This window comes from the organism of the source record quoted next, unplaced genomic scaffold (genome assembly GCF_019419815.1).
Source record: "Pyrus x bretschneideri cultivar Hongxiangsu unplaced genomic scaffold, Pyrus_bretschneideri_v1 Contig75, whole genome shotgun sequence".
In the NCBI taxonomy this organism is placed as follows: domain Eukaryota; kingdom Viridiplantae; phylum Streptophyta; class Magnoliopsida; order Rosales; family Rosaceae; genus Pyrus; species Pyrus x bretschneideri.
In genome coordinates, this window is record NW_025999815.1 from 294,400 (window position 1) to 310,280 (window position 15,881).

Sequence of the window (15,881 nt, forward strand, 5' to 3'; positions counted from 1 at the left end):
ATCCTCTTCATTGACATTTTTATATCTTGATTCACCACAAATTGAGCATGTGGTCAACTTTGCAATGTCTTTCCAATAGATCATGCAATTATTGGGACGCGCATCAATCTTAACATACGTCAAACCCAAGTCATTTATAAGTTTTTTTGGCCTTATAACAAGATTCAGGCAAACAATCTCCATCAGGCAACATTTTTTTAATTAACTTGAGTTACGTGGTTTAGATCCCGTTTGGCATTCTTGCTAAACACTTGATCTGATACAATCTTACAACCGCCTCCAATTTTTTAAATTCCTTACAACCTGGCAACAAATCTTGATCTGCCTCTTCAAGCAACTTAAAAAAAGTCTCGATCTCTTCCAGACGCCCTTCCCCAGAAAGGGATTCAATAGACTGCCCAACACCTTCTTCCGTTAATGGTTAGACAAATACATCATTAAGAACATCATGAATACCAATCAACCGATCTCTTGCTTCAGTAGACGGCCCAACACCTTCTTCTCCAATCCCCATATTTTGCTCTCCAATGAAAGGTTCCCCATGATATTGCCACGAAGCTTTGTAATCTTTATCCATATCATACAACACAAGATGTTCGACAATAGTTTTTCTAACAAAGTATATCGATTACAACATCTTTTGCAAGGACATCTAAACTTATCAGGGCTAGCACCATTCACAACTGCTTGATTCAAAAAAAAAATTAATTCCATCTGTATACGCTTCCAAATTTCGCGATATTGTCAACCAACTCTTTTCCATGTTTTACCACTGTATGAGAGCAAATATTACGTTGAAACTAAGATACCGACAATCTTTCAATCCCTATCATGTAGGCATAACTATTAGAAATTTCAATCATTATCTTTCAACCTCGAACTATCATAATTGCAATTTAATTTCCAACACCTATCACAGTCAAACAAATTAAAAAAAAAAACAATAAAAGGTTAACAAAAATATGTTTATCTAGACTCTTGATTATTTATTAAATTTAAGTTTTGTATATCCTCATAGCAATTAGAGCGAAATATTTAATTAATTAACATAATATATACCTATATTACTAAATATTACCAATTTATGGTATATTAAATATTGTCATTTTAACATAAATATTTACAAATAATATTTATCTCAATTTCTTCATAACAATTTAAGTAAATAAAATAAACTAATGGAACACAAATATTCCTAATTTATCTTACTAATTAAATTAAAATCTCCAAATAAATAATTTTTTTGTGTTAAACAAATAATTTAAACATCAAGAAGTTCAGTAATAAAACCTGAATTATTGAAGAATTATGTCGTCGATCTACTCTTTATGTGGTCAGCCAACTAAATAAAGCCCCTACAAAATCAAATCAGAAAATAAAAATAAGCCACGAAGTGCTGGATGAAGAAAGAAATAAAAGATGAAAAGTATGAAAGCAAAAGAAATGAAAAAGTTGGGGTTAGATGAAGAGAAGAAAAATATGAAGTGCTTGATGAAAAAAGAAATAGAAGATAAAACGTATGGAAGCAAAAGAAATGAAAAACTTACTGTGAGATGAAGAGAACAAAACGATTGAAGTCGAAGAGAAGAAAAGGATTGAAGATTGAAGATTGAGGATTGAAGATTGATGATGAAGATTGAGGATTGAAGATGAAGAAGAGAAAGAAATCTGAATGAACAACAAACAAAAAAAACTTTTGGCGTAAAAACAATAAAATAGTCAATTTCTATCGGTTATAACCGCCAGAATACTAAAATAATAAAATAGTCAATTTCTATCGGTTATAACCGCCAGAATACTAAAATAATAAAATAGTCAATTTCTGTCGATTATAACCGCCACCATTAACTTCAAAACCACCAGAATCTATAAAAAATATTTTAAAAAAAGAATTCACAAATACTGGTGGTTATAATAATTTTATGGCAGTTTAATCCGTCACTAAATATCCGCCAGGAATTACTGTCGGTTATATCCGACATAAATTCACTTTTATTCGGCACTAACTAAATGATGTGTTGAATATCTTTTATCCAACGTAATGGCTTATTAACCACCACCATCATCCAACACTTAAAGCTAATATTGTAGTAGTGTTTTTCGAATTAAATGTACAATTTATTAAGAAGAATCAAAAACATCAAAAGAAACATACAACTTCTTAATTACAAACTAATAAGAACTATTATGCGATTCCTCATCTACGGAAGACCCACACACCAAACCAACATGAAAAATAACACTCATGAGTACTAAACTTTGTAAGTTGTACTGTAAAGGCACCACGAGGAAAAAAAATGCACCACCCTCTAATTATCTTGTAATTGTTGACAAAGAAACAATTTTGAGTACAAATGTTGAACTTTCTCGTCAATCCTCTTAGTGTTTTTCCATGCACACAAATCACATGAAACACAAAAATCACCTCCTCATTTGCTCACAAGTATTGAGTTTGAGTTGCAATTCATAAGCACCTAGAAAGTTCTACTTGCATGTGATTTAATATCCTAATGGATAGCGTGTTAGGTGAAGCCCATGCATTCCAGATTCGAAACTCCCTCATCCCCTAAATTATTGTAATAGTTTTGAACTCTCCCCCTCCCCCTAATAATAGTAATTTTGTTTTTTTATTTGTATTTTAAAAAAGATAACCTTTGGGAAAGCAAGTGATCACAATCACAAAAATTCTTCTCGCCAAAGAGAGAGCCACCACAACATAGATGGTTGTTTGATAGGATAATAAGGAGAGATAAAAAGGAAAGCCAAGAGGGATTGTCACCGACCCGGAGGCCAAAGTCAAGGTCGACCCGGAGGCCAAAGTCTGGTGAAAAATGGCAAAATATGTATATGATGTCGATATCATTTTTATTTTTAAGTTTCTAGACACAATATCCATAGAACAGGATCTCAACACCACAAAATTTAGGGTGCTTTAGATTTTGGCCCTTACAATTCATTATTTCTAGATAAAAACTCATCTATCTTTAAAGATCCAGTTTAAGCCCAAATTTAAAATTTGCAAACATATAGGAACACTATTGACATATTAATACAATTTATTTACACTCATGCCACTCATACTTTATGGTCCCTTTTCCAAATTCCTAAATTTATGCCAAATTAAAAGTAGTAGAAAAAGTGAAATAAAATGAAAAAAGTGTTTGCATTAACCGTATCTATGTCAAACTAGAAAAGTAGTTTTTTTTTTTTTTTTTTTTTTTCATGATATATTTTGTAGCAATTTTATCCATATTAATTGGTAGGTAAATTAGTTTGTTCCAATTATTTAAAAAAAAAATACTACACCTATATTATATATTTTGAATCAAATAACATTCCTCTAACTTGTAGGTAAATTATTTTCTATCTAACTTGTAGGTAAATTATTTTCTATGTATTGTTATATATGTTAGACATGTTTTGTTGTTGTATAAACATGAGTGGAACATAATATTGTTGATTTTATACATCAAACTGCATTTCTTTTGTTATAGGTAAATTATTTTCCATGTACAAGTACTTATGTTAGGCAAGTTTTGTTGTTGGTACATACAATATTTTGTATCATTGTAAAGAAAGATGTTACATTACACCCATGGTATAATTGTTGTAGGTAAATTATTGGAAATTAGTTTGTAGTTAGGTAATGAACATTTTGCATCATTGGAAATGAACATTTCAAAGAGTAGGTAGGTAAATTAATTTGTTCTAATTATATAAAAAAAAATTACACTACACCTAGCTATATTTAATTTTTCCAATTATTAAAAAAATTTATACTACACCCAACCAAATAACATTTCTCTAACTTGTAGGTAAATTATTTTTCATGTATTGTTAGATATGTTAGGCACGTTTTATTGTTGTATAAACATGGGTGTAACATAGTATTTTAATACTATACATCGAACTACATTTCTTCTTAATATAGGTAAATTATTTCTTCTTTTTAATATACATCGAACTACATTTCTTCTTAATATACATCGAATTACACCCATGGTATAATTGTTCGTAGGTAAATTAATGTGCATGTAGATAATGAAATACAATGTTCTAATATATTAATAAAAAAAAGGATAAATTCAAAAGTATTCAAGAGTAGGGTGAAAAAACTGAATCGAATAGTTTTATGAAAATTCAATACCTTTCTAAAAAATTAATATGCAATAAATTTTTAACATTAATGTCTTTTTTTTTTCTTGTTGCAAAATCATTTACTATTTCCTTACAATTAATTGTCTACATCAAGTATGTAATAGGGGTATTTTAGGCATGTGAAAAATGTAAAATGTGTGAATTAATATGAAGTTAATGAATTTGCTTATGTGGATCCTAGTCATTGGGTTTTCTTTGAGTAAAAAAGTTATGTAGGGTTTTATATAAAGAAAATTGAGTTTGAAGAGCTAAAGTCATATTTTCACTAAAATTTATCATCTATGCTTTCGTTTGGTCTGTTGAATTGGATTGAACGGACATAAACACACTTAACAATTCCTAGCCCCTTCCGCCTGGGATATAGTTATCCATTCCCATCGAATCCTATCGAAACCTTGAGACCAAGCAAGGCCTACGGGTGTTGTGACTAGAAACATGACAAGCATAAAACAAAACTAGAGCAACACGGAGAATATAAACTGAAAATATATAACGATATAGAGGTTACAGAAAAAGTATAGAGTTCCTATAAAAATACCACTAGATCGCACCAGTGATTTTGAAACTCTCGACGTCTTGTTTGGTAAACGGGATGTTTCCCCGGGTGCGTAGTCTTGCCTCGGAATCCGTAAATAAAACAAAGACAGAACGGATTGTTTTAGTGACATATCTATGACTGATCAGAACAACTTAGGCACAGCATATCCTGCCTATTTAAATACAAATAACTCAACTTATGGTCAAAAACTGATGTTATAGGCAGTGGAGAAAATCCAGCATATTCTCTGTCTAATTTTTCCAAGCAAAATTCAAGACTGTACTTGAAGAGCTCATGTTTCTGGGTGACTGGTTGAGCTGCAAAGTCCTCGAGTGGAATCCACTGCATGAAACAAAACAATGTCCCAAATTTGTGGTGAATGCATGACCCAATCCCCTCTAGAATATATGAAATAATCTGAATTCCAGTATACGTATGAAAAGTAACAATTGCTTAAGTTCACATTATTATCCAAATGCTACCTTGGCTGCCTCAATCTCCAGTTCTTGCTTTTGGATGTCAAAGGATAGAGGACGCAGAATGCACACAAAGAATAGATCCGACTTCTCAAAGAATGCCTTGTGTGCTTGCCTAAATGTAACAAAAACGACGAATGTATCATGATATTTGTAGTTCAACAAATTTGGTATTTATTAGAAGAAAAGCCTCTGATGAAGCCAAATAACTGTATAAAAAACACTTTGCAACCAAATTCCAGAGTCACGGTAGAGGTACTCTCATAGGATTTTCATTCATCAGGAGCCTGGCTTGAGTTATGTAATGAATGAGCAGAGTCACAGATGGAGTTGGAGCCAGACCTGATTAGTGAAATAATCACTTGCTTAATCTAAAGCGTGCATTTGAACTATTTCCATTTTTTTCAATTTAAAGCCAAAAATCTAATGATCGATGGCTATGGTTTAGCATTTCCAGAAAGCAGACTATAGAAAGGGTGGTACGATCAATTTCCAGATTAATTAAGCAGCAAGAGAACATTTGGTTGTACCACTCTTGCTCATTGCAAAATTATAAGTCATTTACTATAGGACAAAAAGTATTACACAAGAAGCAAATAGAATTACACAAATGACAACAGAACACTGCATGAGGGTGGTGTGAACCCGTTAATTATGTGATTGAGACTGTTAACGTCAACGTTTAAAGGGAGCCCCCTTCAGTCACATCCTTGATAGCCAGTGGTTTTGGTTCACAGGTAAGGTTACTAGGAGAATCTGGTTCAGTTTTCAGCTTCTAATCACGTTTTGCGACTCTTTTCTGACATGTATGACTTGGTTTTTCCCTCTCCAGTCAAGTTTCATATGATAAATTTCCATTAAAACGTACATGACTCAAGCGTGAGAGAACTTGTACCTGAATGCTAATATCTCCAGAAATTCTGCGTCAATCTGAAGAAGTTAAAACTAGTGATCTTCATTACACCATAAATATTGGTAACATAAATGCAATACATGAACAGTATACATTGAAACTTACTCCTGTTTCTTCTTTAACTTCTCTTACAGCTGCCGCAAATATATCCTCACCCTGCAATTGAAGGGCTCCATTAATGTCCAATATACTCAAGACCATCACAGTATTGAACAACTAAAAGTACTCACGACCATAGGGTACATACCTCATCAACGACTCCAGTCGGGATTTTCCACACCCCTGTTCCTTGGAACCTGCCACTCTTTTCCTGGACTACAAGCATCTATGCAGAAGAAAACTTATTTCAAAACCAACAACAAATGACGACAAGGTTGTTAAAACTGAAGGCATGATAAGCCTACTGTATCAAAACACAGAAGAACAAGGGCGATGAAGTAAACCAAATTCGGAGTGAAAGAACTTGAAGGCCCATGGAATTGTGAGACAATTTATTAATTATCCAATTTGAACCATTGCTCAATCATAAAGAGACCAACAGCTATTCAGCGTTTTGATTTTATCCCAACAGCTAATAAATAAGTAGATAAGAGGGAGTACCTCTTTTTTATCATTCAAAACAATAGCACCGATGCCTACTCGGTGTGATGCATTTGCAGGTAGAGTATTATTAATTTCAGGAATCCAATAAACAAGCATGAGGTAGTGCGGCTCAGCATGATGGTACCGAAAACCTTCCTGCCCTCAGCATAATAAATTGAAGCCAAGTCAACACATTTATTCAGGTTAATGGACAGAATATGGCATAATGTCATCAAATCATGTGGATGTACCTTAATTCACTGATTGTTATTATTATTTTTTAATAAAGAATATAAAAAGAAATCAATGCCGAAATTTAGTTTCTTCAAGTTAAAACCTACCGTGCCAGAAACTACGTAGAGTATCAGGTTCTTTGTTCCCCTTTTGCTTTATATATACACATTTCTCAAAGTTATGTACTGTATAGAGTTTCAGTTCACATATCGTTCCAAGCTCTAAGTAGGCTCATAGCTTCATTTTATTTTTCTACGAGACACAAATCTTGCTTTTTTGTGATAAACAATTGCAACATAGAAAATCCTATGCAAAGTATATGAGAATCAAACAACCACAGCACTTTCGTAGATTTATAAACCACATCATATATGATCCGTGGCATACTGGACATAGTCAAAGCAACATATTGTTGTCAAGAAAGTCTGCTAGTTCCTCAGATGGTCATGTTCCCTTTCTAATGCAGATTGCAGCTCACAACCAGCCTTCTGCATTGAAATCACACAAATTTGCACGGAGACAATTAGGCTGAATAGAAGATATTGTAATGCAGAGCAATTACCTTAACTGCAGTTTCGACAAGATTTACAAGTTCAATAGGCAATTTTATCCACACACCCTTCTTTCCCTGCATAGTGGATATGAAAAAGTATTGCAAGGAAGAAAGAAAGGATTAGAATATCCATCAAGAGAGAAAAAAACACTGTTGACAAATTCAGTAATGTCTATCAAACAGCTGGTATACTGAATTATTCGATCAACATCATACATTGCACTAAAAGGACTTTACCTCCTACAATGTACTCAACTTCCTAACCAACATCAAAAGGAATTTTTTAAAGATGTTAGCAAACCAATGTCAAATTGTCAAATTTTGAGAACGAGCAGTTTATCCAAAATTCAAATGTTGAGAATACCATTTGAAAGTCTCTTACACCAAAGGCGACAAGAATAGAACTGAATGCATTATATTCGTGACGATTGGTTTATCAATTTATGCACAAACCAAAATTGTTATCTTATTAAGCTGGATTACACCATATTCTCTGACATATTGAATGGTACACACACAGAGATTCTAGCTACAACAGCGGATCAAGGATTAGGATTTGAAGAGTTGGAAGCATCTAAGAGATTGCAACAGCAGCGAATCTGACCAGTTGGAAAACATGAGGAAAGGAAGAGATGTGGAGAAGAACAAGAAGAAGAAAAAAAGAATAGTATTGATATCTCATAATTTAAGTCTGTCTCCAAAAGAGTTTCATCTGAGAAAGCATATAGAAAAGCCAATCCAAAACCAAGTCAAACTGAAATCCCTAAATTACGATCTCCAACACCTAAGAAACTCAATCCAATCCACAATGGCATGTATCACTGAAATTTATACTAGATTAAAAGGTGCTGAATCTGCATAAATGTGAAACTAAAGAGCAATAACAACAATTAGTTACTCAAACAACCTTGGTTTACAGAATTAGAAAACACACCATATAGTCAAATAGAATAGGTCATCAAACTATTAAACCAAGATTGTCTAATGAACAAGATCATATCCAACAAAAAGCATAGACAGCGGTACCTCTTCCCTCCATTGTGAGATTGAAGCCCTAAGCAACGTAAGGAAGTCCCGAGGGTCCATAGTATCCTTCATGTCTACAATAACTCCTCCATGGGCATCATTGGTTGCAGGTAGTAAATCAACATGCAGAATTCCAGTTTTACAGACCTGGCACGATGAATTTACAGAAATCGACATTGTTCCAAACACAAAAGGAGTCACAAAGACCACAAAACCTGAAAGAAAACATGAGAGAAACAGAAGAAAAAAAAATCAAAACTAAGTTACACCTCAAGTATACAACAATTGTTTTCTCAAAACCTAATTTCCTAATCGAAATAGAATCAAATAACAGCAGGTGATGAAATGTGATTTTTGACTTTCCTACCGACTGTATTATCTGTGTAGGTGATGAAACTGTATGAATGTTACCTAAACAACGTTTAGATTTTATTAAGCAATTAAAATACATGAAATAAACATGTTGGAATAATGGTAGGCTAGTCAATTTTCTTGTTCAAAGTTAGGCAAGTTAGGTTAGTCAAGCAAGATAGGTAAGTTAGGCAAAATTAGGCTTATGTTCTTTTTCTTCCCTATATATATGTTTCATCTTGTAATTGTTTCATCAAGCAAATATACAAAACCATCTTCAACACTTCTCTCTCATGGCTTAAACCCTAGAACCCACGAAACCCTAGCAAGTTCATATTTTATCATGGTATCAGAGCAAGAGAGTGTACATGATATAAATGATAGCCCTGAAGTCGTACGGAGGGTTTTGGAGGACGTTTGGAGTGGCGAATGGCAAGGGGAAGAGGGGAGGGAGCAGGCTCGGTGATGAGAGGGTCCGAGGAAGGGTTGGTGGCATGGATAGGGGGTGTGACTTGGTTTGGGTCGTGCGGTGGGTCGTGTGGTGTGTCGTGGGATGGAAGGGGGATGGTAGTGGTGGTAGGGGCAGGTGAGTCGATGGTAGTATCAAGGGGAAGGGGGAGAACAACACTGTCAGGTTGGTGATCTGGGGGTTGGGAAGCAAAGGGAAAGGTGTCCTCATGAAAGATCACATCACGGGAGGTGGAGAATTTGTGGGTAGTGAGATCATAAACACGGTACCCCTTTTGACCAAGAGGATATCCAACAAATATGCATTTCCGAGCACGTTGATCAAACTTGTGTGTGGGAGTGAGATTTGTGGCATAGCATAAGCAACCAAACACACGTAAGTGATGAAAATCTGGAGGTGTACAATGTAAAAGCTCAAATGGGGTTTTGTGATGGAGGAGTGGTGTTGGTAAGCGATTGATTAAATACCATGCCGTTTGAACACTTTCCCCCCAAAAAATTAAAGGTAAATTGGCTTGAAAAAGAAGTGCTCGCCCAACGTTTAAAAGATGGCGATGTTTTCTTTCAACGACCCCATTTTGTTGGGGAGTAGAAGGACAAGAAGTGTGAAACACAATACCCTTGCTATCAAAAAAGGAACGTAAAGAAATGAATTCAGCCCCATTATCTGCCCTAATCGTCTTGATCATGCGATTGAATTGTGTTTGAACCCAAGCAATAAAAGAACGTAACAACCCTTGTGTTTCAGATTTTAAACGCATAAGATGGATCCAAGTAAATCGTGAATAATCATCAACAATAGTCAAAAAATATCTAGCCCCCGAATGAGAATTGACTCGATGAGGTCCCCAAATATCACAATGTATTAAATCAAAAGGTGCTTGAGATGAAATAAAGCTTGACGGAAAAGACAAACGAGTTTGTTTAGCAAGGGGACAAATGTCACACAAATGGCTAGAATCAAACATAATAGTTGGAACTTGCTTGGTCAAAAGTTGTAAGGGACCGGTGGAGGGATGTCCTAACCGTCGGTGCCAAAGGTTTGAATGACGGTTGACATTGTGAGCTAAATGAGGATTTTGTGTTGACGACAAGTAATAGAGCCCATTATATCGCTTGCCCAGGCCAATCGTCCTCCTCGTAGCCATGTCCTGTATCACACAAAAGGTAGGAAAGAAAATCACTATGCATTGTAGAGACTCAGTGAGTTTGCTAACGGATAACAAATAAACTTGAAAATTTGGAACATGTAACACATCATCAAGTTTAAGAAGAGGAGTTGCTTGGACGGAACCAACAGATTCTATAATGGCTTTTCCCCCATTCGGCATTTGTACATAATCACACATAGATTTCTTGTGAAGCAAGTGAGGTGAAGGGGATATATGATCCGTTACCCCACTATCAATGATCCAATATAGGTTTTTCTGTGGTAAGACTCCTGACATTTTAGACAGAGGTGTAAGAGTACCTGTGGCGTTTGCAAAATGGTGAGGATTACCATCCAAGTTGTTTTTCTTGAGCATGGCCATGATTTGGTTGTACTCTTCAGGAGTGAACTTGGGGCTGTCACCGTTGGTTTCATGATGGTGCTGATCCGTGACTGTGGCGACTTCACTGCCAGTCTTTGTTTGATTAGCCGCAGGTTTCTTCCTGTTAGGAGGAATCATCTTTTTGCCATGGTATTTGTGCCCCGGTGGAAAGCCATTGAGATAGAAACACCGATCTACGGTATGATATTTTTTATCACAATATGAGCATTTAATAGAGGAGTTACCTCGTTGTGCAGCAGATTCCCTATGGCTTGTCAAATGCATCGCATGCAAACTGTTGTTATGACGAGTGAGAGATACCTCCACTTGTTTCTCTTGTTGTAAAACAAGAGAGTATGCCTTCCGAGTGTCGGGAAGTGGCTGTATCAACAAGATTTGCCCACGTACTGCGGCATAGGACTCGTTTAATCCCATGAGAAACTGCATCACTCTTTCCTTTTCATCACGTTCATTGATCTTCTTCAAACCCCCACAAGTGCATGTTGAGGGCTCATGATAGGACGTCAATTCATCCCACAATGCCTTTAGTTTGGTGTAGTAGACTAAGATCGATTGTTGCTCCTGTCTGTGCTCAACAATTTCTCTCTTAATTTGAAGGAACAATTTCTCTATTTCCTTGTCCTTGCGACGTGTGAGCTTACATGGATGAAATACTTGTTGGCTGATTTACGAGTTGATCATCATGTGCCAGCAAAACTGCATTGTGACAATCAAGCAGCTCTTCATATAGCAGCCAATCCCGTGTTCCACGAGCGTACCAAACACATAGAAATCGATTGCCATGTTGTTTGTGAACGTATTCAATCAGGGGTTATCACGACAGCCTACGTTCGTACTGGAGCACAATTGGCTGATATATTTACCAAGCCGCTTGGACAAGGGATGTTTCACTCATTACTTGGCAAGATGGGTGTGATTGACATTCACATTCCACCTTGAGGGGGAGTATTAAGCAATTAAAATACATGAAATAAACATGTTGGAATAATGGTAGGCTAGTCAATTTTCTTGTTCAAAGTTAGGCAAGTTAGGTTAGTCAAGCAAGATTTACAAGTTAGGCAAAATTAGGCTTATGTTCTTTTTCTTCCCTATATATATGTTTCATCTTGTAATTGTTTCATCAAGCAAATATACAAAAGCATCTTCAACACTTCTCTCTCATGGCTTAAACCCTAGAACCCACGAAACCCTAGCAAGTTCATATTTTATCAGATTTGAGTAGTGAAGTATGGCTGCCTACCATAGTAATTTCATGAATAATCGCTGAACAGATATAAGAAGCTCGAAACTCAGATAAGAAAATACACAGAACAGTACTTAAATTAAGGATGAAATGAGCATGAAAACTACGAGAGTTCTATAGTCCCCCAGTATTTAGAACTCCAGACTTTCTAACCGTTAGGTCTTTATTTTTTTATTTTTTATTTTTTAACTAAAGCTCCGACGTTTAAAAAACCCAAAGACTCCGAAACACCATAAAATTAGAGAAAAACTTACTTGTGGACTACAAGACTTCCACTTTATGGTCACTCTGTTGTGTTGTGCGTTCAACTCCAAGTCTCTCTTTCCAGTTGTTGGCGTCCGGGTTTTTATAGTGGCAAGTTTGCGGACGCGGGAAAACTACCCTGCGACGAAGTGGGTAGTGACGTAGTTCCACTTGTTTCAAGGACCAATAGGAAATTTAAGGGTGGGGGGCTCACCATTTTTGATAGTGTGTAGGGAAGAGTGGCGGACGTCGACGTTCGCAGCCGCCCGGTTAATTAGGGGGGGGTGTACGGTGGAACCATCAAGTATATGATCGACTTGGCATGCATTTGGGTTGAAGTGTGAACAAATCCCACTTACACTTCAGTTTTTGAGTGAGTTAGGATTCAATCGTGATGGTTACGAAAAAATTTAGGGTGCTTTAAATTTTGGCCCATACAACTCATGATTTCTAGATAAAAATCCATTTATCTTTAAACCTCCAATAAAAATTCAAGTTTAAAATTTGCAGCCACATAAGAGTATTATTGGCCTAGCAATACAATTTATTGACACCCATGTCACTCATACTTTCTTGTCCATTTTTCAAATCTCTAAATTTATGCCAAATTAAAAGTAGCAAAAAAGTTTATATTGTATTGCATTAATTGTATTCATATCATACCACAAATTTACCTTTTTTTTGTGATATAGTTTGCATATTAATTATATCCGCATTAATTGGGAGGTAAATTAATTTATTCCAATTATTAAAAAAATTATATAATATATTTTGAATCGTCTAACATTTCTCTAACTTGCATTAATTATATCCATATTAATTGAGAGGTAAATTATTGTATATACATTATTTTGAATCAAACTGTGACATCCCACATCGTCCAGGGGAGTGATCCTTACATGTATATTCCCATCTTTACCTAGCACGAGCCTTTTGGGAGCTCACTGGCTTCGGGTTCCATGGGAACTCTGAAGTTAAGCGGGAAGTGATTTGCCCCGGGCCGGGATGTGACATTTGGTATCAGAGCCAAACCCTGGCTGCCTGTGTGCCAACGAGGACGTCGGGCCCTTGAGGGGGGTGGATTGTGACATCCCACATCGCCCAGGGGAGTGATCCTTACATGTATATTCCCATCCTTACCTAGCACGAGGCCTTTTGGGAGCTCACTGGCTTCGGGTTCCATAGGAACTTCGAAGTTAAGCGAGATGGGGCTAGAGCACTCCCAGGATGGGTAACCCACTGGGAAGTTGCTCGTGAGTTCCCAAAAACAAAACCGTGAGGGAATGGTAAGCCCAAAGCGGACAATATCGTGCTATGGTGGTGAAGCGGGCCCGGGAAGTGATCCGCCCCGGGCATTGTGACATCCCACATCACCCAGGGGAGTGATCCTTACATGTATATTCCCATCCTTACCTAGCACGAGGCCTTTGGGAGCTCACTAGCTTCGAGTTCCATAGGAACTTCGAAGTTAAGGGAGATGGGGCTAGAGCACTCCCAGGATGGGTGACCCACTGGGAAATTGCTCGTGAGTTCCCAAAAACAAAACCGTGAGGGAATGGTAAGCCCAAAGTAGACAATATCGTGCTACGGTGGTGGAGCGGGCCTGGGAAGTGATCCGCCCCGGGCCGGGATGTGACAATTGGTATCAGAGCCAAACCATGGCTGCCTGTGTGCCGACGAGGACGTTGGGCCCTTGAGGGGGGTGGATTGTGACATCCCACATCGCCCAGGGGAGTGATCCTTACATGTATATTCCCATCCTTACCTAGCACGAGGCCTTTTGGGAGCTCACTAGCTTCGGGTTCCATAGGAACTTCGAAGTTAAGCGAGATGGGGCTAAAGCACTCCCAGGATGGGTGACCCACTGGGAAGTTGCTCGTGAGTTCCCAAAAACAAAACCGTGAGGGAATGGTAAGCCCAAAGCGGACAATATCGTGCTACGGTGGTGGAGTGGGCCCGGGAAGTGATCCGCCCCGGGGCGGGATGTGACACAAACAATAGGTAAATTATTCTTGTAAAAATTATATTGTAGATACATTACTTTGGTTAAAAATAAAAAAAATAAAAAATAAAAAATAAAAAAAAACACAATAGGTAAAATAAAAATCATAAACAAAAGCAGTAGATACATTATATTTGTAAAAATTATATTGTAGATACATTATTTTGGTAAAAAGAAATTAAAAAAAAAACAATAGGTAAATTAAAATTCACAAACAAAAAGTAGTGGATACATTATTTTTAATCAAACTACATTCCCTTATTTTGTGGATTTTTGTGGATGATTCCATATGTGGACACATTTTATTACTAATACATATGTGCACATATTTACCTATATTGTTATTTAAAATATAAGTAAATTAATTTTGAATCAAATAGCATTCCTTTAAATATTTTGCATATATTATTACATAAACTGAGAAAATTTTATCATTGATACATATGTTTAAATAATTTACCTATATGTTTTTTTTTCTTTTTAGGGGGACAACTGGTGGCAAGTCACGGTTATCTACCTCTTCTGGGGACCGGGAAGACTCACAGAGACATTTTAGCCTCCTTCTGGCCACAAGTCTAGCTACCACACCAGCAGCGAATTTCGAACTCAAGACCACCAATTTGTAGTGCCCTTTCAGATTTTCATTTTGTAAGTGATAAACAATTACGAGTCTTAAGAAAAGTATAGCATTAATGTTTCTTTTATTTTTATTTGGCTTTTTAGCCAAAATGGTCCCTGAGAATTGCATAACTCCTCACTTTGGTCCCTGAGATTTGAAATCAATAGAAGTAGTTCCTGAGTTTGTCCACCATCAATCATTTTGGTCATTCCATGAAAAATTATGTTAAATAAGGAGCAAGATAACAAAAATACCCACAATTTAATGAACAATGGACCAAATGATTTGACAAAAATTGAGGGTATTTTTATCATACTAGCCTTATTTAATGAAGATTTTTCATGGAAAGACCAAAATGATTGATGGTGGACAAACTCAAAGACTGTTTCTATTGATTTCAAATCTCAGGAACCAAAGTGAGGAGTTATACAAATCTCAGGGACCATTTTGGCTAAAAAGCCTTTTTATATTTGATAGAAGCATCAATCTCTAATTTGTTATACTATGCAATAAATCTAAACATTAATGCATTTTTTAGAATCATTAACCTTTCCCTCCAAATCTGCACAATTACCATTAAAATTGTAATTAGGGGTATTTTAGTCATCCAAAAAATGCAAAATGTGTGAAGTCAAACCCAATTAATGAATTTGATTATGTGGAGCCTAGTCACTAGATTTTATTCAGATAAAAATACTATGTCGTGTTTTATGTAAAATTTATTCAGTGGCTAAAGTCATATTTTCTGTAAAATTTATCTCTAATCATGCTGTTTATTCTTAAATTAAATTTTAAATAAAACCAATGTAAAATGGACCTCACAAACTTTCTTTTTAAATGCAAAAACACTTAATGAATTTTCTTTAATCATAAAGACAAGGTGCGGAGACAGCATCGTATTTAAGTGAATGTTTGGTGGCAT

General features: G+C 36.0%; 2 protein-coding genes across 2 annotated transcripts; both read right to left on the minus strand.

Annotated features, from left to right (window-relative positions):
- Positions 1-4,628: 4,628 nt before the first annotated feature.
- LOC103946252 (nudix hydrolase 10-like) lies at positions 4,629-8,888 on the minus strand. Its single transcript, XM_018647233.2, has 8 exons — positions 8,481-8,888; positions 7,464-7,529; positions 6,686-6,823; positions 6,333-6,410; positions 6,191-6,241; positions 6,068-6,102; positions 5,179-5,287; positions 4,629-5,038 (listed from the first exon to the last, which is right to left on the minus strand). The coding sequence occupies exons 1-8, from the start codon at positions 8,655-8,657 to the stop codon at positions 4,829-4,831; spliced, it is 864 nt and encodes a 287-aa protein (XP_018502749.2). The 5' UTR covers positions 8,658-8,888; the 3' UTR covers positions 4,629-4,828.
- A 1,034-nt stretch (positions 8,889-9,922) lies between these two features.
- Positions 9,923-11,388, minus strand: LOC125472847. Its single transcript, XM_048574792.1, has 2 exons — positions 10,771-11,388; positions 9,923-10,450 (listed from the first exon to the last, which is right to left on the minus strand). Exons 1-2 carry the CDS (start codon positions 11,276-11,278, stop codon positions 10,407-10,409), a joined length of 552 nt encoding a protein of 183 aa, XP_048430749.1. The 5' UTR covers positions 11,279-11,388; the 3' UTR covers positions 9,923-10,406.
- Between the last annotated feature and the right edge of the window lie 4,493 nt (positions 11,389-15,881).